The following is a 25005-nucleotide window of genomic DNA, read 5'->3' as shown; positions in this document are numbered from 1 at the left end:
CACAGCAGCAAACCAGCTTCTCTTTGCCATTCCCTTAATAGCTATGAGGTACAAATTGTCATAAAACATCTAAACATTCTTAGATTTTCTCTTTGTTGGAACTGGACATTGGGCTGAGAAAACATTTATGTTCCTAAACATATCTCCAGTAACATTCAACTAATTAACGAAGAATAAGTCTAACTGAACACGGTGAAACATCTGAGTAGATGCACACATTTGTACTGCAAATATCATTACCATTCTGGAACAAGGTTGTTTTTGGACAAGACATTTATCATGCAATCATCTGTCTCGTTCGTGGAATGTTATGAGGGCAGGTGTTGTCACTTTTTTTTTGTAACTCTCACATTTTTTATTTTTAAAATAACATTCTCAGTTTTTTCTTCATTCCTTCCATGTTTTTTCTGCCTTTTTTCTTTTTTAAAAAATCCACCAAAGCAGAGACAACAGAATAGCCGTATAATGCTTTTTGACCAGTAGCACTAGATACTGCCCATGTAGAAGCTGCCTAAATATTCTGGACTAGTGACATGATCAGAAATTCTTAGATTTAGCTGCAAATGTGAAATGGTGGGTTAGGCACTGACAATGGGTGGCAAGAGTCTTGGGTTTATCCTACAGGCTGCTTGCTATGTGAATGCTATAGTGTAGAAGGTGCTCTGCAAAAGCTAAATGGTTGTTGCTGCTTTTAGAATGCTAACCAGAGGAATCATACACACCTCATTGTCTATTACTATGTATGTTCAAAAATCTGCTTTCTTGTTGTAGAATGCAAGTGTATTCAACATTTTAAAATAGTGAGCTGTGCTATTTAAAAAGACCTGCCTCTAATTTGCAGCTCAAGATCTATCCACTTTTTCCAGGCAATTCTGAAGTTTTAATAACATGTACAAAATGTTTAGTGCTTCTCAAATTTACCAAATTTCAGTAGATGTATACTTTGGATAAGGTTTTGAATATTACTACAAATCACTTAGCTTGCACAGGATAATTAATATTTGTCTACCTATCCATTCATCTGTCCATCTAAAATACCTTTTCCAGCCATCTAAGAGCCCAAATATAGCTGCCTCTTTCACATTAAAGAATTTTATTGTGTAGGCATCCTTCAGTCTTGAGAGACTATGGTAAGATGCTCTGAATAGAGGTCTTAGAACAACATCTAGTGTGGCTGAGAAGGCCAATTTGAGAGTGACAATCCCTTCCGCAATGAAGACAAATACAATTTGTCCAGCTCCTTGGTTTTTCTGGTTTCGGGACTGTCTCTTTGCCTCGGCCTGCTGATCAAGTGTCTCTTCAAATTGGGGGGGGGAATGATGCACCACCTGCCTCTAGGATGAACGCTCAGATGTCAAGCTTTCCCATCTGTTGAGGTCCATTCCTGAGGCCTTCATATCCCGCTTGTATCACAGCTGTGGTTGTCAAAGACAACGCATATGGAACATGTTCAACTTCCTCTCCTGCCTTGCACAAAGGGTCCAGGACTCACTGCAGTACAGGAGTGTGCTCAGGACACAGGCTCTGTAGACCTGGATCATTGTATATGCCATCAGCTTCTTATTAACCCATACTCTCTTTGTGAGTCTAGAGAACATGGTAGTTGCTTTGCCAATGCGTTTATCCAGCTCGACATCTAGAGAGTGAGTGTCAGAGGTCGTTGAGCTGAGGTACACAAAACTGTGAACAACCTCCAATTCTTGTGTAGAGATGGTAATAGAAGGAGGTGAGTCCACACCCTGGCCCATGACTTGTGTTTTCTTCAGGCTGATTGTTAATCCAAAATCTTGGCAGGCCTCATTAAAACGATTTATGAGTTGTTGGGGCTCTTCAGCAGAATGGGCAACAGCAGCTGCCTCATGGGCAAAGAGGAAGTCCCGCATGCATTTCAGCTGGACTTTGGTCTTCGCTCTCAATCTAGAGAAATTAAAGAGCTTCCCATCTGATCTAGTCTGGAGATGGATGCCTTCTGTTGCAGTTCCAAAAGCGACCTTCAGAATGACAGTAAAAAAGATCCCAAATAGGGTCAGCGTGAGGACACAGCCCTGTTTCACTCTGCTTTGGATGTCAGAGGGATCTGATGTTGAGCCATCAAAAACTACAGTGCCCTTCATTTCCTCATGAAAGGACCTGATGGTGTTAAGGAGCTGAGGTGGATATCCAGTCTTGGGAAATATTTTAAAAAGTCCGTCCCTGCTAACCAAATCAAAGGCCTTTCTAAGATCTATGAAGGCCACAAAGAGTGGCTGTTATTGTTCCCTACATTTCTCCTGCAACTGTCTGAGGGAGAAAATAATTTTATATCTTGCATTTATTTGTTCTCTGCACAATAATGTCATGCACCTTTAATCTGTGTCATTGTTTTGCCTTCTGTTCTTACTTCTTAAAAATAGTTTTATTATGTTTGTTACCAAATTATATAAATCTACTCATTTAGGTGATACCAGACTAATGGAGTATGCTTCATGAAAATGTTGGAATACCAAGCATGTTTTATCTAGTTCTGTGAATGTGAAATATTCATAGCATAAGTAATCGTAGAAATTGCCAAATCATTTTCATCTTTCCCCCCTTCTCCTGTTTTATTAATAGTGTACAACAAGAAGTATTAGAAAATAGAAGAAAATATCTCCTAGAAAAAGAGAGTTTTCAGTGTCAAGTAAGTTCTTATACTAAACTATGGCAATGTATGCAAGCTGGATACAGCATAATGTTCTGCATCTCTTAATCTACTCTTAAACCGATTCCCATGGTAACTTAAAAATATGTGCCGTAGTCACTAGATTTACTATATAGATACTAGTTATATAATAAAAACAAGTCATTGTGGCATAAATATTAAAAACTATTTTGAGTTAGGTGGTCAAAATAGTGCCGATATAAACATCATAAGGCATCAGATTATTAATTTAAATTGCATTCATAAACAAATACACAAATCAGATTAAATCAAATCAATGGTCAGAATTCTATTGGTTACATATGCTGGTATAAGCCAAACAGCATCTCAGAGTCAATTGCTTCTAGTTAAAGAGTCAACTCTTGTATTCCTCATGTGCTAAGTCACACAATTGGTGTGCAACACAGGAATACAAACATTGACTACTTAACTAACAATAATTCACCACTGAAATGTACACCTTTTGAAAGGCAGCATACGTAAGTAATAGGATTCTGGCTATTAAATATTACTAGTAAATCTTAGGAAGTAAACTAAGTTACTTCCTTCCTTTCTTCCTTATAACTTCAAACTGCCAAGTTTTTTAAAAATCTGGGCGAAGTCCAAAATTTTAAACATATAAAATACAAAGAAGCAAAGAGTAATTAATGGCAGCATGTAGTAATACCACCAGCAAAAATATAAACATTACGATGTATAAAACAAAAGAAAAACCAGTAGCAAAGTGGAAGCGTTTTGTGATCACAAATCACTAAAATGGTACTTGAAATGGCGGGGTAAGCAAAAGTCTTCTTCTCACGCTGAAAAGATTGTAATGTGTGCACTAGATGTGTGTTTTTTGCAGGGCATTCTCAAGTATCCTGACTTGATTCACTGAAATGTTGATGAGGAAAACAGTACTTATGTCTCTGGGCTGGAACTACACCTTTGTAATAATCCAGAATAAAGATATTTACTGCAAGTTAGCTGCAAAAAGGCACAAACCTGCTTGCAATACACACCATGTATTAATGCATTAGTGCACACTCTTTGACTATGTGTCTCTTTTTTGTGGCATCACACTCCCCTCACCTGCCATTGCCTCTTCATGCCACTCCTGCCCTACTTCACCCTGCTCAGAGCCCTTTCTTCTTACATTTTGAGGAGTATATTTTATTTATTTATTTATTTATTTATTTATTTATTTATTTATTTATTCATTCATTCATTCATTCATTCATTCATTCATTCATTCATTCATTCATTCATTTAAAATATTTCTATCCCACCTTTCTCACCAAAAGGACCCAAGGTGGTAAAAACCGGAACAGGAAAGTGCAGATAGAGTGTTATCTTTAAACCACAGTAGGGCTTGGGCATCCATCTAGTTTTTCTAGAGTGTGTAGCTTTGGCCCCAGGTACCCTAGTGTTTGGAAGTTAAGTAAATATCTAAGGGCATCTGACATCTTATTTCTCTTAGAAGGACTTTCTGCCATGTCAACAGAGTCTACAGTCTTCTCAGCTGTCAAATATAAAGTGTGAAGGCATTTGGATTCCTAAGACTACATGCAAGCAAGGGGATATCAACAACCCAGAAGCAGGCACACCAAGTGATCAGTATTTCCAGCAGTTCAATAGGTAAGGTGAGGTTATTCGGTGCAAATCAGAGTTGGCCTCTAAAGTGGATAGTTGAATGGCTTCCAAAGTACATGGTTACATTAATTTAATTGTTTTAGAATCCTTGACATATTAATAGGTTCCCTGTGTGAGTTCCTGACATAGACATGATGAGCTCTGTGGTGCAGTGGTTAAACTGTAATACTGCAGTGAAGCCTCTGCTCATGGCCTGAGTTCAATCCCAATGGATTCAGGTTACCCCCCCCCTCTCTCTCTCTCTTTCTCTCTCTCTCTCTCTCTCTCTCTGTGTGTGTGTGTGTGTGTGTGTGTGTGTGTGTAGTGCAGAAGTAAAGTGCTGCTTGCATAATTATGTTGTAAATTGTCCAAAGAGTGCTTTAGCAATATGAAGCAGTATATAAGTTGAAACAACAACAAAATGAGTACTTCTTGTGTAATTTGTGAATTCATATTCAATAGGTGTTTTTGCAGAGTTTGTTATCAGTGAAGTATTATACAGATGTCCAAGAGTATATCATAGTGAGTAGATCAGGATCACACCTGCCTGTCTGCCACCTACTCCAGCCCAGCACTCCATGCCCAACGTCATGTGATGAAACGTCATGTTTTCCTGTGTTTACAAAAACCACTTTCAGTAGCCTCAAGCTGCTGTATCTGAATGATGGTGCTAGTAGTGATTGATTGCACTTTTACATTTTACTGGCCAACATATGATAATTAAATGTATATATATGAAATACTAAAAAACAGAAACAATGACTAGAGATAGTACATGATAAAATCAAAATAAAATCACACCAATATTATGGTGTATTAGTGCATGGCTGAGACCTAAATACAGTTTGTTTTACCTTGTCAGGTAGTATGCATACAGGATAGTTCAGTGCAAAATGATTTATACTCAAGCAGCTACCTCAGAGACAAGACAACAGGATTGATAAGCATGTTTCTGATCCCCTCACCATATGTAGTCTCAAGCCTCAACGCTAGGTCATATATGTATGTACAGAAGGAATGTAGTTAGAAAATGAGCTTTAACTGTTGCCATGTACTATAGCTGCCAGTATCCAAAGAGCTGTCTAGGTACAGTACATGGATCTGAGTGACATGGCCAAGGCTTGGTCCTGGATGATGAGGTTATTTAATGAGTGGGAAAAAGTTGAAGTCCTCTTGCAAGTTAATTCCCGGGATACTTATGTCAATATGCTTTATTTGGGACTTAACTCTACAATCAAAGAGGGCCACAATGCTGTAATAAATTACATTCTATAAACAGAGCAGAATGCCAGATTAATCTCTTATTTGTGGTTAACTCATTCTTACACAGAGGAAACCAGGTGCTTAACATTGCTCTTAGGTAACATAGGTACTGTGCCTCACCTTGATAATATATTTTTACATGTTTGTGACATCTTGCATGATTCTCTCTGAGAGCCTCATTGGTTCACAAAGTTATCTGGCACTATATATGATGATCCATTAGGTATCTTATGTTGCTGATATCTTTCCTTGTGTTTTCATGCAGAATTGCTTTGTGCCCTTCCTCCCACATTACTAAATTGTTCACAGCAATGGAGCAGCAGTGACATACAGTGGTTGGATGGATTAGTCACAGCTGTTTGAATAAGACAGTATGCTTCATGTGGATCTGGGGGAAAAATAAAGTAGGATTCTGTTTTGTTTTTTCACAGTTGCTATCTAGATTATTACATTGGCTTGAATCCCCACATATTGAGTAATTCTTCAGTTCCAGGGAGAGACTTGAAGGGTAGATGAAAAAAAGAAAGAAATTTAATCCAAAAGATAAGAATGTTTGAAACTTTCCTCCCAAAGAATAGGTCATATTAGCTGTGCAAGCATAATCAGCAAAAAGTTTTACAAGCAACATTTTAAAAAAAGTCAAAAGGACTAACTTGTATGAGGACTAACATTATTAGAAGAGGATATTTCCTCATATCCACATTTTTGTCTTTTTAAAATTTTGTTTTCGTTTTATTCTGATATATTGCAAAACCATATATATTGATGTTAGTTGTGTACTGTGTAACTTTTGGTATGTTTTATTTCACTGATCAGCATTTCCTCCCTTCAGTCTAGGATATAGTAAAACATTTGGCAAGTCTCCTAAGTTTACCATTGATGCAGATTTCGAAAACAATCACAAAAAAGACCCATTGCTAATGAATGACACACTAAAAGCTACGCAAGATGAAAGTTCCCAGACTATTGCAGCATTATTAGAAGAGGACAGTCAACCATTTCTTACCATTCCTTCTTCACCATCTTGTCATTCCTTTGCTAATGAAAACATTCTTGACCAGCTGTTCTCAAATACAGGAGATGCAAATGAAATATCCAACATGTGTCACCCTTATAATAAAGAAGAAATGTATCAGAAGACAGGTTGTGACAGACATTCTAGTGCAAGAGATCTCAAAAGTGTTTTAACAGCTCCAGAGCAAACTTCTTTCTCCAGAAGCCAAAGCTTAAATGCAGTTGGCCCAGAAACCACCAAGAATCAACAGAAAGATTACTATATTCAAGAAAGAAATCCTGTAATATATTATGACCAGCAGCCCACCACTATAGACTTTAAAAATACAGGTATATATGTATAATGCATGAAATAATCATAACATGAAGGTCAAACCTCATATTTATGGAAACCCCAAAATGCCTTTACATGAATATAGGTAGTTTATGTGAATGAGATTATAAGGAGACCCCAGGCGAGGGATGTGGTACACAAGAATAAATTGTTTCCCCCAAAGAGTCTCTGCTGATGAAGAGCATGGCATCCACTATTAGGGGTTATAACTCTAATTAATTATTCCTGTATCTATTAATAGTAGTCATACACATATGCAAGAAAATGTAGAGGAATGCAATTAAGAGCTGGGTGTTGAAGTTCTACCCTGCTGAGCTGAGAATTCAGGCTAAGGATCACATTTTGCCCTCGCCTAAGCATTATGCAAATAGTAGCCCAGTTATTTTGTTCCACAGAACTCATCAAAGGGTCTATTAAGAATCAGAACTGAGCCACTCTCTCTTTGTACAGCCTCACCATTTCATCTACACACCCTCATACAAAAGTTTACTTATTTGTTATCTTAATGAACCTTAGATTTTAAACACCAAGATTATCATTGTACATACTTTATTTTAGATTTTTGCCAAATTCAGGAGCAGGACCAACAACATACATAATCTTTCTTGTCATGGAAATATAGGAAATACGATATTTACCTTTACTGGCTAGAAACATGAATATTTAGATTACATCTTGAAGCAGAATTCTGTGTGCACAATGATGTGGCTGCCTCTGCGTTTTCAGTGCAGGGAGCTGGTGACCATATGATTCAAGTTCTCTTCTATAGAAATTAATGGAGAAATTGTCCCAGGGAGAATATCCTAAGTGTTTGTTCAGTGTTTCTGTGCATGGTTTTCATTTTAATAAATTATTATTTTAAAAATTTGTACTGTTATATTTTAACTTTTTACTTTTAGGGAGAATGGCAAACCAACAGAAAAATATGAAGGTAGCAGACCCTGTGGAGAATTATATGAAGAAAATGTGAGTCTGAAATCAGTTTTTTTGTCATTAGCTGTACTTTTGTATTTTGATATCTAATGCCTGCTTCATATATTATATACATTTTTTTACTTTTTAAAATAAATAGAGTTTAAAGTTATTATTAATGCTTCTGCATTGAAAGTAATGGGGAAAACAGTGACAAAGAAGATTATTGTGCTGAAAAATTATAGGTTATTCTGTTATTTATTTAAATCATTCAGCTTGCACACAATACTATGAGTACAATTTGGATAGAGCATCATGCCCTTTTAAGTCTGTATGCAAAACCTTGATTAGCTTAGGATGTATTTTCGTCACTATTAATAAATATTGCCATTCCTTCAAATAATCCACAGAAATGTACACATAAGGTGATTGCTTCCCAATCCACCTTATTTGGTCTACCAGCAGTCCTGTGGGATAAACTGAGCTGAGAGAAAGTGATTGGTTCAGAGTGAACTTCATGGCTCAGCAGGGATATGAGTGAATTTTTATTTTTTCTTGGTAGCAATACAGTAGTGTAAGAGGACTGGTATACTTTCTCAGAGCAAGTGTACAGCCATTGAGCAATAGCCCTGGGAGAGATGCATTGATTTGCAGCATCAAGCTGGAGCCCCTTCAGGAGATCTGGATTATATGCCTAAATATCACTATAAGGGCTACAATCACTGTAAGGGCTACAATGGTATTAGTAGGGCGCCTCTTTTTGTGTGACGCTGTCATTTTTTTTCAAGCTGAGAGAAACAGACTCTTTGCCCAAAGTTTCATTCGATGTGCATCAGAACTGAGAAATGTTGGAAAGGGGGGGATTTACTTCTCTGTAGTAAGCAAATGTTTTGTGCATCTGGTTAGTGCTTACATCTGAGCATTTTTCTGAGGTCGGAACTAGATGCTATGCTACTGTAATCCTGTAGTTAGAAAGCTGTGCTACCATAAGTTCCACAACATCTGATCTACTGTATCTGATCATAAAGTACATTAATTCTCCCAGCTATGCATCTGCTGGATAGCTGAGTGGTTTAGATATCTGGTTGTGGAGCCAGAGGCTGGGAGTTTGATTTCTCACTGTGCCTTCTTGACAGGGGTTGGGCTCAGTGATAGAGTCACTTCCAGCTCTGCAGTTCTAAGATTATTATTATTATTTCCTCAGCTTTGTTTCAGCCATACAACACTGCAGTCCCAAATCTCAGTTCCTGACTATAAAGAGAAACAATAGAGTGTTAGAAGACATCAGTTTCTCTGTAGACACTACTCTGCTTCTATGCTCATTGGTTTTATGGCAAAGTCTTTGAAGGTGTGGATTCTGCAAAGTTATGCATTGTTCTAAAACAAATGGCTGTGCCTCAACATTTAATTGTCTTGAGGAATAACCTATACTTTGTACAATAACCTATACTCTGTATAAAAAGCTGTTGATAGAACAGAATGTGAAGAAACAGAATGTGGAGAAACGCCTAGAGTGGTCAAGCTGCCTAGAGTGGTCATATTGACCAGATAGGCGGGATATAAATAGAATAAATAAATAAAATAAATAAATAAACAGAACGGTTTTCCATAGGCAAAGGTGTCATATAGAGGTGTATCTTCTGACCTCTATTCTTGCAGTAGAGCACAGATGCTTAAGATCAAGCTGTAATCAGAAGATCACTTTATACCGTAAAGTATCAGAACAATACCAGAAATATTGCTTTTTATATATAGTTGAAACTACAGTGTAAGTTACTTTTTTCTTCCCCTTTTGCAGCAGAAAGGATGGCCTGGCAGAACAAAAGCTGAATCAGTTGCAGATTTTTAGACCTGAAGAGGTAAATTCTTTAATGGGGCGCACTGTGTATAAAGTAATGCATTTTGAAGGCTGCTTGGCATATCTCAGTCCTGGTTACAGAAATATTATGACCTGGGGTGCATAGAGAGAGAGCTAAAAGAACTGACGGTCACTGAGACCAGGATTACCTTGGCGGGTGCGGGAGAAAAAGGGCGGGAAGTGGTAGAGGCGGGGTTAGGTGATATTAAAAAGGGGGGAGGAGAGTTGCCAGTAGGTTGGGAGTGGATTTGGGTGGAAGACCCATGGACTGGAAAGACAGAGAAACTGAGAGTCCTGAAAGAGGAGGCGGATGCCCAGAGGAAAAGAGAACGTAACTTGAAACCATCATATTGGGGTGAGAGGGAGACCAAAGAGTGACAAAGGAAATTGAGAGAGGAAAAAGAGAGGGTGGAAAGAGAACGCCGGGAGAGGCTAGAATGGAGGATATGGGAGACACCACAGAGGGAATTCAGGGAACTCCGTGGCAGACAGAGGAACCCACCTGGGAGTGTGACTGGGGGGACGTTCAAGAGGAGGACGCCATCCCCTTGCTGGAAGGAGAGGAGGGACTAAACCCTGAAACCCCACCAGAGTGGCCGGGGCCCTGGAACGACCAGAGTGGAAAACCCTTTAAGTTAGAAGAATGGAACCCTTCATCTGACCTGTTGTCAAAAGGGGAGGTTTGGAACACGTTTATAGATACTGGACTTTTGTTGAACAACCCAATAAATGTTACCCCTGTTTCTAAACCAAAGAGATTTGTGGTGTTATTTGAACAGGAACAAGAGCCAACCACTGAACCCTCACAAGTTTGCATTTTACCACTTGGGTGCTTTATTTTAACTTACTGATTTTTTAAAAAGTTGTGATTTACATTTCTTAAATCATGTTTTTAATTTAATAGCATTTTAATATTTGAATTTCTTGGTGATTTAATTCTGTTTTTTGTTTGAATATGGTGGGAGTCTCCTTGAGACCCATTGGGAAGAAAGGCCAGGTGTAAACCAAACAAATGAATGAATGAAGAAAATGACGTACAATACTTGAGAACTGCTATTTCTGTTTTATGACTTATGAGGGTATGGGAGAAACTGAAAACAATAGATTCTGTTCTCATGCTGCAGCAGTCTAGCTGCCTGTTGAGTCTCAGACTGCACAACAGGAGGAAGGTAGAGCTCCATAGAAAGGATTCTGGGAGAAGGCAGACTTGTTTCCTTCTCACAGTGCATTTGTACAGTATAGGTGGAGGAAGTGTGAGGTCTCTTTTTTTCTGATTTAATTTTTATTCATTTCCAATAGGGATAGAATTTGGGGATAGGGGACTGTGCGGCTGTGGGAGTGGACATGGGTAAGAGAAGGGTAAAATTCCCGAGAGCGCAAGGGTACAGGAATTTTAAGTCCACTTATAGAATTCAACAACAACAAAGAACAAATTAACAGGTTTTAACAGAATTATTACAGTTACCAATCTCTTCATTCCCTGATTGGACCTTCACATTCTTCTTTTGTATATGCTTTCCAGTCCATATTTCAAGTCCAACTGTAAAATCATTCCAAATTTTTATGTCTTTTTTAAGATAACCATGTTTCTCTTTTCTTCCAATGTTTCCCACATTATAGCTACAGTAATTACTTGTATTAATAAATGTTTCATTTCTTTATTTATAATTTCAGATACGTATAATACTTAACACAATTCCAGTTTAAACGATATCTCACAAAATACATTTTCCAACATTTCAGCATTTCATATACTAATCTGCAATAATCTCCAATAATTTTCTGCTTCCCTACCTGTCTGCCCAATATGGTTGAAAGTACCCTTCTGTATTTTGCATTTCCAACACTTATAAAAAAATCGTAAAGTGGTTCTTGATTTTCATAAGATTTGAAGAAATATAGTGTCCAATTTTAATTTCTATATTTTTGCAACATCTTTTGCATCTGATGTTACTCTATTCTTTCATATGATTTTCTTGGAGGCTCATTTTATCCATCTTTGTTATTAAGGTTTTCTTTCCTTTTCTTAGATTACCATTTTTCCATTGTGGGCTTTCCTTTGGCCCTTCCCATTCGGTTTTCTATCTGAAATTCTGAACTTCCTTCTGAGTTTGGTCCTAATGAGCCACTTGATTGCTCCTCTTCCTGTTTCTCATCTGTCTTTTTCTCTTCTTTCCTACCCAGCCATTTCCTTTTTTTTTTTTCATAAAGTCTTCTATCTTCATTGTTGAATTTATAAGATATCTCTGTGCCTGGAATTGGAAAGAGATAATTTCAGGTATCAACCATTTATATGTAGTTGAGTTTGTTCTCAGGAAATCTCTCAACTATGTGTATTGTCTCTTTTTCTGTCTTATTTGCCACAGAATATGTTTCAAAATCTTAATTTCTTTTCCTTTTATAGTGGATCCTTTATCTTGCATATTTCTTAGAATTTTTTCTCAAAATACTATTCTTGTGAATTGTGCATGAATTTCTCTGGGAAGTTTATTATTCCTGGTGTATGCTGTGTTAATTCTTCGTGCTGTATCTATATTTTGCTGTACTTGGTCACATCTCCATAAGTGGGGCTAAAAAAATAAGTTACCAATTGCACTGTGTTTTCACCCTTTTGTTCCGAAAGATTCTGGAATCTTTCAGATTTGTAAATTTGTAACTTTATCAGGTTGCTTTCATCTTGTTTTCTTTCATGTTGCATCACTACCAGTTCTGCATTCATAGTCTCCATTTTCTCTCTCTCTCTCTCTCTCTTTTGAAGTTTCCTGTAAGTATTTTGGCAATTTCTTTTTTATTTTCTATAATTTGGTATTTGATATCAACCCTAACCCTAAATCTTTAATTTGTTCAGATACCTGAGCCATTCCCCCTTGTATCTGCTGTAATCCTGTTGATAACATATTTTGAATGTTCTGCTGTCAATCCTTAAATGTGTCTTGACCCAATAATTTCAGATTTTGTTCCTGCGCAGGTGAGCCTCTTGGGGCTTTTTCCTTTCCTTCCTTCACTGTCAACTTCCAAATTTCTTAAAGATGCTATCTGGTTTCTTTCCCAACAGGTGTCGCTGCTGCCCCACATTTCATTCAAACAACACTATTTACATAGTCCATCCAAAACATAGGTCAGCAGCTCTCTCTTGTCAAAATGTTCTGGCAGTTGCCAGTCAAAACAATGAGTGTTTAAGATAACAAACAATGCCTTGAGGCAAGTAACATTAGCAGTTTAATCTTTCTCTCCAGCCTCAGTGATGAGGGGTAAGGTAAAGGTAAAGGTTCCCCTTGACATTTAGTCCAGTTGTGTCCGACTCTAGGGCGCAGTGCTCATCCCCGTTTCCAAGCCATAGAGCTAGCGTTTGTCCGAAGACAGTTTCTGTGGCCACATGGCCAGTGTGACTAGATATGGAACGCCATTACCTTCCCACAGTGGTGGTATTCAAATAAATTAACAACAGGTTCTATGCCCGAATGGCAAATAAATAAATAAATAAATAAATAAATAAATAAATAAATAAATAAATAAATAAATAAATACATAAATACATAAATACATAAATACATAAATACATAAATACATAAATACATAAATACATACCCAGGACAGTGGGATCCAATGAGAGTTTCTTCTACTGTCACTGGTTCATGCATTGGATATTCTCTGGGATTTTAAAAAAAACTGTTTCTAGGCAGAGCAACAGTCTTATGTGGTACCTTTAACTTGAAAAAAATCATAGTAAAACGAGGACGGTTGTTTGTTTGATTGAAGTGGTCTCACCCCAAAACTTTTTCCCTCTGTGTCCTGCCCTCATGCCTTGTCAATCACACACCCTCTGCCTCGAGGCCATGAGCTTTCCTCCAGTGACATCAAGGACTCATCCTCCCCCCTTTTACCCCAGTGACACCTCTGCTCTTTCCAGGGCTTTATCTCTCTCACCCATATCCCACCTCAGACGGCTCAGTGTGGAGTGGGAAGGGAGGCAGCTAATTGGGCCCCCTCCCCCCGCTCATCGCTGGTCACCTGGCCCCTCCTCCTTCATTCATCTCAGGCCAACAAACAGTTCTAAGAACCAATAGTACATTCAGGAAGCGGTTCTATAGAATAGGTGAGAACCTGCTGAATCCCACCTCTGCCTTCCCACCGAGGTGGTACCTGTTTATCTACTCACATTTACATGCTTTCAAACTGCTAGGTTGGCAGGAGCTGGGATAAGCGACGGGAGCTCACTCCGTAGGTCTTCCAATCAAAGCTGCTCGGGGCTACAGGAGGAAGGGTCGCCTCCACCGTGGTGCCAAAGGAAACTAAGAAAACAAAGGTGCCTCCAACGCAGTGATGTTGCAAATCTAAGACTCTTCTTAAGTTCCAAAGTTCAAAAATTCTATTTTCTGATTCTAGTTTCCTCCATCAGCATTGTAATTAAACAGTTTATGATTAAACTGTTTCACGGGAGTGAGTCTTTGCCTTTGTTTAAAATAGTTCATTAGTCAAATAACTTTCTCCCATCCTTCTTTCTCTTTCTCCTCCTTTTCCCAATTAAGGCTGAGGGATGGGGGAGGGGAGGCTCACTGTACCGTGGTTCAAAGGGTTACAGAATCTAATCCACTTTCATTAATTTGTTAAGCCCAGCTTTCTTCTGTGTCATTGTTTTAAGTCTATAAAGGTTTCTTTATATAAAACACATATCTTGATTACTTAGAGTCCTGGTCAGGATATTTTCCAAGATCCTTCTGTATTCCTCCACCCTCTGCAAGGTGTGTTCCCATCTCTTTGCCCAACATTGCTTCAACCTCAGTCCATGCACTCAGGAAGACTTCAGGGGGGGGAAAGCAGCTCCCACTGACTTCTCTCCCCTTTCTGTCACTTCTGCTGCTTCAAATGCCTCCTTTCCTAGTGGACTGTCCTTTTTACCTCTACATTGGGGACCTCGAAATCGAGGGGTCCCAGTCAGTTTCAGGAGCTCTCCTGAAACCCAACCAGTCTTGCCGTGATGAAACCCCACCTCCCTAGGAAGTGTGATGTCTTAAACAAAACCTCCATTCTTACTAGTATCATTCAATTGGACAACTTACTTGTGCCAACTTTTCATTTGTGATATAAAGTTACCCTGTCTGGTTAAAGTGAGGATAGAGCAATGGTAGGAATGCAGAAAGACCTTGCAGGACCTGGAAGTGTCATTAACAGAATGTAGAACATAGAACATATTCTTACAGATAGGAGCTTTACTCAGCAGACCTGGTCTTCCATTCATCTTCACAATCCTTATAAGCAAAAATCAAAAATTAACTCTTAATAGTAAATCTATAACAGAGCAATGATGATAGAAGAAGTGAAGCCAGTCCACAGCATTATCTTTGATGAGATGAGGGTGTGGGTGTGTGACTATTGAGAAAACATTGAGTAGAACTACATTTGGACAGTTTTGATGGTCCCTCGTGGTGCAGTGATTAAACTGATGTACTTCAGCCAAACTGTGCTCACAACCTGGGGTTCAGTCCCAGGAAGCCAGCTCAAGGTTCACTGTATCTTTCCAAGGTTGGTAAAATGAGTACCCAAGTTGCTGGGGTGGGGGGAGGAATGTGTAGCCTGCATAATAAACTTGTAAATCGCCCAGAGAGTGCTTTAAGTACTATGGGGTGGTATATAATCAGCACACTTGCTTTTTTGCTTTCTTTGATGTGATGAAGGCATAGTTTGTTTATGGGCCATTTTATGTTGGAAATGATAGTTTGTTTTCACAAGCAAGCTGCAAATCTTATGCTTCAATTCAGGATGAAAAAATGCAAGAAGATGAAAATTAAATTAAAATAGCATAGGATATATGAATGTATAATAACATCATCTGTATTTTTTTTCATCAAAGACAGAAACTGAAGTCTTCAGTTGCTGTGATCAGCAGTCAAAACAAGGAACAAAACATGGTTAGTACTAATTTTAGATTGCTTAGTTGTCCTAAATGACCTCTCAATATTTAAAAAGGAAGCTAGCAGCTAGTCATTAAGAAAAGGAGAATAGCCATGTCCTTTGAATTCAAGTTCTTCAGCAGACAATAAATATGTTTAATTATCAATTGTAGATGTAGAATCTATATCTATATGTATTAGCCAAAGGTGAAATAGTCACATGTAAGTACAGTGGTACCTCGCTAGACAAAGACCCCACTAAACAACAAATTTGCATAACAATGACTTTTTGCTATCGCTATAGCAATTCGCAAAACAGTCATTCCAATGGGCAATTTTTGCTTGACGACAATTTGGTCCATGCTTTGTGAACCGTTTGTTCGCAAGACAATTTCTACAGCTGATCGGTGGCTTCACAAAATGGCTGCCCTATGGGCAATCTTCGCAAAATGATGAGGTATTTTCCCCATTGGAACGCACTAAATGGGTTTCAATGCATTCCAATGATGAAATGGTTTTCGCTACATGATGATTTCGCTAAACAACGATTTTCACGGAACTAATTATCGTCATCATGCGGGGCACCACTGTACAGAGATGCCCAACTTGGCAAACCAGATTTTCTATAGCCTTCTTTAGAATAGTATTTTCGATTGGTTGCTGACCATCTTAGTGAGGAATACTGATGTGTGTGTACACCCATTATGGCCAGAATTGTGTCATATGGAAGGTTGTGGATGAACTGTTTTCCTTAGGAAGTTGTTTATATGTCCTGTGCAGCTGGGGATGTAGATCAGATATGGTAGGTGCATATGCACTTCGTTGAGTGGATTCGATCTTATCACTGCTGATCTTCTGACCCTGCAGCACAGAGGCTTCCATGGTTTAACCTGCAGCGCCAGCACATCCCGTTGCATTAAGCATAGACCTGGATAATTACAACCTAGATCCTTAGACTGTCTTGGGTATAGATGTCAGGAGGGGATAAAATCCAGGGGGGTCATATGAAATTGAGCATAGATATCCTCATGATTTTCTCCACTCCTGATGTTAAAATCCCCTAGCACCATTAAGGAAGCTGTTGGATATAATAAAACCAGGCTATCAATATATTCTGTTAGTTTTGCCCAGTGGTCTTTGGACTGGGTACAAGCTGGGTGTGGAGGGATATAGACATTGACAAGCAACAAGGGCTGTGTATTAAAATTCAAAATGGCTGCCAGTGCTAGATTACAGCTGGGTGGAGGTTTACAACTGATATCGGCAGCTTCGTTGTTGTAAGGATGGCCATGCCACCTTTTAACCAGCCACCTTTTCCACTGGGAGCTGCTTTAAGGGTGTGAGTTGCAAAAACATCTAATATTAGTTCCCTTTGGGACCATGTCTCTTGTAGTAATAAAATGTCAAAATTAGAGACATACTCCATAAAGGCAGTATTCCCAACCTTGGCTTGCCACCCTGCAATATTCCAAGACAATATTTTTACAATAGTCTTCCTGTGATGAAGTATTCCAAGTTCATGGGTTAAGTGCTGTGAAGTCTCCTTATCTATACCACACATTAGAGTTGACTCTTGACTGAGCGCTACGTTATGCGCTACCTGATTGTATAATCCTGCTTCATCTGTAGCACTTATATCCATGGCAGTCAAAGGAAGTACTTGTGTAGAGCTATCAACCCTGCATCAAATCATTTTGTTTTTCCATTTTGCTGTCTTGTGTCGTTCTTTCCTTCCGGTGCTGTGCTGTTGACTCTCTGATCCCATTTTGGTCGCTTATCATTTGTATGTTAATTATTGATGTCTCGCTTCTTCTTTGGGCTGGTTGTGGTAGAGTCCAGTAATTTGAATAGGGGATTGAATTTCAAGCCTTTGGCTTTCTTTCCTGTATGTTTATGATCTGCTTTGAACTTTACTGTCTTGCACTTGGTTTTCCTTTCCTCTGTTATTTTGGGTGGTAAAGTTGCCCTGGGGAGGTTAGTTACCTTCTTTTTACCAACTATTGGGGCCCTGTGTTGAACAACAGGTTCTGAATTAAGGGCCCTGTGTTGACTGACAAGACTTGATTTGTGAGGTCAGCTGTAGTACTGACAGCTTTGGGGGCAATGGGGCTTTTACAAGCTTCTGCTGAAGAGCCTACACAGAAGAGCAACTCCTCCAGGTTCAGGCTAGTGATTCTGTTTATAGTTTCTGGAGATAGATTGTAATAGTCTGTGTGCCCCAGGTCATTAGTCGAGTTGTCCTCCTTTGTCTGCCTTGCAGGACCTTCCTGGGTCATTGAGGAGTGTTCAGTTTTTGTCAGATGCCCCAACGTAAGAGTCATAAGTTGTTTGATTTCTTGAAGAGTATTTCTAATTTCCACTAGGGACGTCTGCTTTGAGCTGATGTTGTCGTCCCTCGCTGTGGTTAACTTATCTTGATGTGCTTGAATGACATTGGGAGTAACTATAAAGGAAGTTAAAGGAGTACGAACCTTTGACTGTGATGTAGTAGTTTTGTAAATGGGTACTTCTATAATGGAGGACTCTGACCAGGGTGTTATTGGGCTCCCTTTGAGGTTAGCATATGTAGATACTCAGGTAATAATACCAATAATCTTTTTGTTAACTTTATTGAAAGAGCATACAAAACACAACATCAAAATGAGAGTTCAGGCCTTATATAAAGCACCAATCCATCAGATTATAATTAAGAAACACATATATACGTCATAAAAATAATAGTGTTGCTAGATACTAAATTGCTGTGCTTTAATACACCATCAGCAGCGCAAAGAATATGACAGTGAAAACCTGCATTCCCCACAGTAAAAAGGTAAAGGTAAAGGTTCCCCTTGACAATTTTTGTCCAGTCGTGTTCGACTCTAGGGGCGGTGCTCATCCCCATTTCCAAGCCATAGAGCCAGCGTTTTGTCCGAAGACAATCTTCCATGGTCACATGGCCAGTGCGACTTAGACACGAAACGCTGTTACCTTCCCACCGAGGTGGTCCCTATTTATCTACTCGCATTTGCATGCTTTCGAACCGCTAGGTTGGCGGGAGCTGGGACAAGCGATGGGCGCTCACTCCGTCACGTGGATTCGATCTTACGACTGCTTGGTCTTCTGACCCTGCAGCACAGGCTTCTGCGGTTTAGCCCGCAGCGCCACCACGTCCCTCCAAACTACACAGGCCCTATACAGCACTTTCTTGGTCAGGAAATAACCCTTGTAAAGGCCCATGAAAAGGCCCCCGCCTCTAAAATCTGCATCCCCACCCTCATTGATCCTAATCTCTTAACAGTCTGGAAAGTCTGGAAGTGCCTTCTTTTCACATACACTTAAACACAAGTAGAACTTTCTATTGATTTGAGAACTCTGCTTTATCAAGATTCCCAGTCACACACAGAATGCTGTTCAAGTGAATATGAGTAGAAGCCCAGGCTATCCTAGTTTATTTGGGGAATCTGGGAAGAGTTGAGAGCAAAGATGCATACCTTGGAGGTGTAGCCAGCTTTTAGCCCGTATGTTCTGCACAGCGTTCTGTATTTCCTGTTCAGACATAACACCTGAATAGTTTTTAAATGTTATTTGGTCTTAAAATCTAGATACAGAACATACAGACCATCAGAAAATCAGTGTAAGTTGAATGGTTCAGTGCAAGATCTTGTTGAGACATCTTTCATGTCAGTTCACACAGAGTCAACATTATTTCAGACAAATTTGTTGACACTGAATTTCTTCTTACTGAGTTTTTCCCCCTTTCCAGATGATGAATCTCAGCTAAGCAACTGGTCACCCAGCTATTCTCCAAAGCAGACAGATGGATATTCCAGTACTACATCTGATGAGGTAAACGGAAGGCAAATAGTGCCTTAAACTGAATTTGTGCAGGTTGATCATCAAGGATTGGAAGCAAGGAGATAGAATTTGTTGAATACCCTTAAACATATTGTCAAGGGAAGGATTTTTTCTTTTAAAAAAGTAATAAAAACCACAATAGTAGAATAATGATAAAATTTGGACAGGAAGAATATTTGGATTGCTTTGCAAACTAAAGTGAGTTGCAATTCTGCCTTGCTATGTATAGGATCTTATTGTCTCTACAAGAGGATTGGCTTTGGAATGGGCACATGAACAGCCAAAAGGTTTCTTATGTGACATATAATGTGATGAATTGTTGGGCCTAGACATTCTCAGATAAACTGACAAATTTATTTCAACAGTCTGAAAAGGAAGAGGAGGAAGCTTCAAGTTATTTTGAAGGTGGTTTTCTGAGACATTATGACAGTCCTGTTTCAGTAAATCAGAAGTCCCAGTGCAACTGTCAGTCAACAGATACATATTCCAATTTACTTGAAAATTTGTCTGGAAAATCAGCAGGCGTTCATCCACAGACGAAGCCAGCTTTAGATCTAGGGAAAAAGAAGTTGTGCAGAGCTGCAACAGAGTTTTCAGAGGTATTGTTTGAAAACGCATCTGCGGATTTCAAGCCAAGGAATGATGCTTGGTCCCAAACAGAGACATGTGGAAGAGACAGTACAACAAAATCTGATGCAGGTGTGCAGTGCGATATAATGCAGGCTTGCTTTTGTAAACATGAGCTGTCCTCTGTCCATAGTGCTGAAGTTGTTACATCAACAAGCAAAGCAGAGACCACTGGAGGGCAGAACGTTCCAGCAGATAGAGCACCATCTCAACTTTCAACCAGCAGCTGTTGGGTGTTCACTAAGAGTTCCCCTCCTAAAACAGAGTGTTTTGTGGTACATGACAAAATGAGACTAGGAATAATAGATTTCATCAGTGTAATTAATGAAGGAGAAACTTGTGACTAAATATAATACAGGTCATCATATACACATTGATGATACAATGCATCCAAGATGATAGTTTTGACTAATTAATTTATTCCAGCATGTATACATTTCAGTTACAATCTGCTACACAGGATTAGGCATATGCAAATACACCCGGCACAACATAAGAGCTAAACATACTTAAAAATTGTAGTGTTAATAACTTGTGGCTGTTGATTTTAATAGGGTTGCATTTTTAATACTGTGTTGGACTGTGACCATTTTTGTCCTCCTCCCACGACTAAGCTACATTCTTTTAAAAGAAAATAGGGCTGTTGGTACATTTATGTTCTCTCCTTTTAATCTTGACACCAATGGACATGCACATAATATTCCAGTTGAGACATAATGGCATACTCAAACAAGCTTGACCATGCCCTTCTCTCTTCCATACCTGTTCTACATCCTATAAAATTCTATCTTTTCTTACACTATTATTTCCTATAACGTCTGAACCAGAAAACTGTGGCTTACACATAACTTTATTAGCAATCCTGGTTTGTCAGTAGTACTTAAATCATTATTTCCTCTTTTATAAAACCACGACATTCCTGCAGCTGGCCAGACAAAAGAGGCACACAAGTATACTCTCTCTCTCTCTCTCTCTCTCTGTGTGTGTGTGTGTGTGTATGCATACACACACACTCAGATAATGCACATGATATATATTAAAAGAAGATATAGCAGCCCAAATGTATAGTCAGAACTGAATGCTATAAAAATGTTCCTCCATAACCAGATCCAAAGAGTTCTTTTCATTTAATTCACCACCTCTTGGTTTTTGCATTGTTTGGATATTTCTTTTCAGATTTAGAAGGCTGAGATTTACTCTTATTTTTTCAGTAGTCCTGTTACTCTATAATTCATCAAATAAAATCTATTTCCTCTCCGTTGTCTTCTTTAAAATATTGTTAAGACATCCAGATTTCCTATTGAAACCATTCTCCCCTTCAGTCTTGCCACATCAGGGCAGGTCAGTCTTGTCAGATTTCCATCGAGTGGAGCTTCCAATTTTATTTTAAGCCTTGGCCTTCTGATTGCCTGCCATGATCCCATTTTGTTAGGAAATGTTTTGGGTCAGAAGGAAAACATTAACTGTTGTTCTTGAAGCCGTGCAAGAAACGAAAGTATTATTGAGGAGGTTAATATATTGTGCCTTCTTCCTCTTGAGTGAACAATGTTGAAAGATTTGCTGACCCTGCTTCCAGTAGGTCCTTTTATTAGCACATTTCTGCTTCAGGAGATCTGATACTTACAGCAACTGTGGCATTAAAATTATATCTAAAGCACCAGAAGCACCCCTGACCTACAGTGATAGTAATAAGAAACAACCATAGAGTATGGGACAGTTCTTTTTGCCATTCAAGAAGAACCCACATGAAATAATATGTTCCGATTGAAGTGGGTAGGTTATCCTTAGTACATCTCAACTGCAGTCCAGCCATTTTTCTTGGCAAGGACAGCATGCCAGTGGGACAAACACAGAACAGTAAAGTTTAGCTGCAATGAGATGCTAGTCTCTCTCTCCCCTACTGAGCACCCACATGCTACCATCTGTAAGTGAATAAAAAGGTGGTAGAATCTACAACATTACCTGTTGGCAGATAAAGCATCAGGAGGCAGGGGGAGACATGACCAAAAATTGGATTTGTTTGTTTGTTTTTAAAGAAAGGATACATAGTTCAGGTTATTCAGCATCTTACTTGCTAACTGTTGTAGGTACATGCTTTGGCTGCTTTGCTCTGAAATGGCTTTCTGGTCTTACCATGATTTGTACCGTATGCTTTTTGCTTTTCCATAAAAAGCTATTCTCAAGATAGCCAATACCAAGCTCAGTTAATAACAGTAGTATCTAATGTCATAATAATCTATTGTTCAGCAAAATAAATAAATATTTATGATAATAATAGAAATAACAACACTTCATATATTATATAAAATGAACGGATATAAGTATGCATAAGCTAATAGGCAAATTGGGACTGCAAGAATCTTGTATTTGTCTCATGAAAATGCAACAATGGCAGGAGTGTTTTTCACACATGGAGTTTGCATAGTTCTGACAGAAACATTGGAAATAAGTTCTCGTGAAGTGCAGAACTATGGACAGATTTAATTTTCACTACTTTGTAGCAATGAGCAAATCAGAAAGATTCCTAGAACAGAGCTATTCAGACTTCTTAACATTATTTGGCATTAGGGTTTCCTGAGTAGTTTTTTTATTTGAGTTCCTGAGTGGGTGGTAACAGCATCTAAGCTAGCAGTGCTGAAAAGCACCATAGAATTTATTTATTATTTATTACAGTCAGGTGACCAGCCCACAAAACATATCCATGGCTAAAACATACAAAACATACAGTTAAAAATATACAAACAATTCACAAAACATACCATGTGGCCAAAATGCACAAAATGCAATTCAAAAGTGTATAGCCAATCCATAAAACACACTACATGGTCAAAACAAACAAAATGCAATTTAAAAAGTGCACAACAAGCAATCAACTGTGCACTGATTGTAAAACACAGCACCTCTATAGCTATTCCCTGGGCCACTGTCCCTTCGGTTGGGACCATAACAGCTCTCCATGCTAGACAATAAACCACCCACATGCCAAAACCAGTCAACCCATGAACTCAGGGGACTACAAGGGAGCGCTGTGCCATTGCTGCTGCACAAATCTTGCTGCAAAGCATGTAATAAGGGAGTCTTGATCAGAAAGAAGTAGCTTGATGTAAAATTCATCTGTTCTCCTTGGATATCTGAGAATGATTGGGCTCAGGAGGTTGGAGCGCAGATCTCTATAAAAAAGACAGTACAGTAAAACAGTGGTTCTTAACCTTTGTTACTCGGATGCTTTTGAACTGCAACTCCCAGAAACCCCAGTCAGGACAGCTGGTGGTGAAGGCTTCTGGGAGTTGCAGTCCGAAACTCCTGAGTAACCCAAGGTTAAGAACCAGTGCAGTAAAACATGACCTACGGTTTCCACTTGGCCATCATTACACGGACACAGGCAATCCGAGGCAGGTATATGTTGAAATCTTCATGAGGTTAGAGGGTAAAACATTAAGTCTCGCTAATGTAAGGCTCTTCTGGTCTTTGTTGACATTGTGCTTGTCAAATATGAAGATATTGTAAAGTCACAACACTGTATTAGTGACAACACTGTATTTGCCTAACTGGCTCATATGCTCTTGAAGTTCTATGTCCCAGATTCTTTGTTTGAGTGCTGCTTTAGTGCCGGCATGCCCCATCGCCAAAAGAACATTGGTGGAAAAGCCCATTTGCCTTATTTCTTTTGTAAGTTGTAGTTTCCATGCTGATTGAAAGGAGTGAAAAAGTGACATCTCTATCAAGCCTTCTAAACATGTGGACTTTGGCGCGTGCTCTTATGGCGATTAGGCCAGCCTCCAGTTGAAGGGCTATATTAGGTGTACAGGGAGGTACAGTCCAAATAGATCTCAAAAATTTGGTTTGAATTACCTCAAGAGGATGTAGGTCAGATAAAGCAAACAATTGGCACCCGTAGAGCATTTGAGCAACAACTTTAGCCTTCAAAACCTGAACGGCTGAGGGGATATGGTGACCCCCTTTGGTGTGAAAAAATCTTGTTAATATCACTGCATTTTTATGAGCATTCAGTGCTGCATGCTTTTTGTGGGGGGCCCAGGAACCTGAGGCGTGAAAGATTATGCCCAAATATTTGTAGCTGGAAACATGCTCTATGGGATGACCATTGATAGTCCAATTGTGCTTTAATCTTCTTCTGCAGACCACGAGAACTTTGGTCTTCTGGTAATTAATTACTAACTGCTCTTGATTACAGTAAGAAGAAAGTTCCCTCAAGAGTCTTCTCAGTCCCACACGTTAATGAGAGTAGAACCACATTGTCTGCATAAAGCAGCATTGATACACGACATACGTAAGTGCAGCTTAGGGGGATGAAATTCAGGCTTAGATAAATCTTCAACTATGTTATTAATATAGAAGTTAAACAAGGTAGGCACCAGTATACAACCCTGTTGGGACCCCATTGAAAACTGGGATTGGATTAGATAGAACTCCAGCTGAATTACAGAGGACTCTCAGGTGGGTATTTTCAGACAGTCGTCTCATTAGCAGAAGCAGTCGTCTGTCTATGTTTGTAGATTCCAATTTGGCCCAAAGTTTATTTCTTGGGATAAAATCGAAGGCGGACTTAAAATCAATAAAGGCTGCATACAAGGCGCCTCCTTGGGGGGAGGAGTATTTATGAGCTAGATGTTGTAGGATAAAGCCCTGATCCAAGGCAGACTTTCCTGGCCTAAATCTTGCCTGCACATCAGTCAATATACCCACATAGTCCAAAAGCCTCCCCAGTAGATATCTTGCATACAACTTACTGATTGTAATACGTAGGCTTATCGGACAGTAATTAGCAATGTCTCCTCTAGTGCCTCGTTTAAATATTGGTACTATAGTGGCTAATCCCCAGTCCTCTGGAATACGCATCGTATAATTAATCCAGGAAAATAGGGAGGCCAGGACTGGGGCCCACCAGTCCAGGTTGGCCTTCAACAAGTCTACTGGGATAGAATCAGCACCAGGGGCTTTACCCGATTTTGTTTGG

The 25005-nt window shown here is 39.1% G+C and overlaps 1 protein-coding gene across 1 annotated transcript in view; it reads left to right on the top strand.

The window, feature by feature from the left end:
- REDIC1 (regulator of DNA class I crossover intermediates 1) overlaps positions 1-23864 on the top strand; it is a 31680-nt gene extending 7816 nt beyond the window's left edge. The window contains exons 5-12 of the mRNA XM_078394383.1: positions 2593-2659; positions 4140-4297; positions 6387-6898; positions 7802-7868; positions 9613-9673; positions 15524-15581; positions 19309-19391; positions 19766-23864. Coding sequence (XP_078250509.1) covers positions 2593-2659; positions 4140-4297; positions 6387-6898; positions 7802-7868; positions 9613-9673; positions 15524-15581; positions 19309-19391; positions 19766-20374 — 1615 coding nt within the window. The 3' untranslated portion in view covers positions 20375-23864. The remainder of the gene's footprint in view (positions 1-2592; positions 2660-4139; positions 4298-6386; positions 6899-7801; positions 7869-9612; positions 9674-15523; positions 15582-19308; positions 19392-19765) is intronic.
- Positions 23865-25005: the final 1141 nt, after the last annotated feature.

The sequence above is a fragment of the Pogona vitticeps genome, chromosome 5 (assembly GCF_051106095.1).
Source record: "Pogona vitticeps strain Pit_001003342236 chromosome 5, PviZW2.1, whole genome shotgun sequence".
NCBI classification, from domain to species: Eukaryota; Metazoa; Chordata; class Lepidosauria; order Squamata; family Agamidae; genus Pogona; species Pogona vitticeps.
Note: the sequence above shows the minus strand (reverse complement) of the source record. Positions and strands in the feature narration are given on the sequence as shown.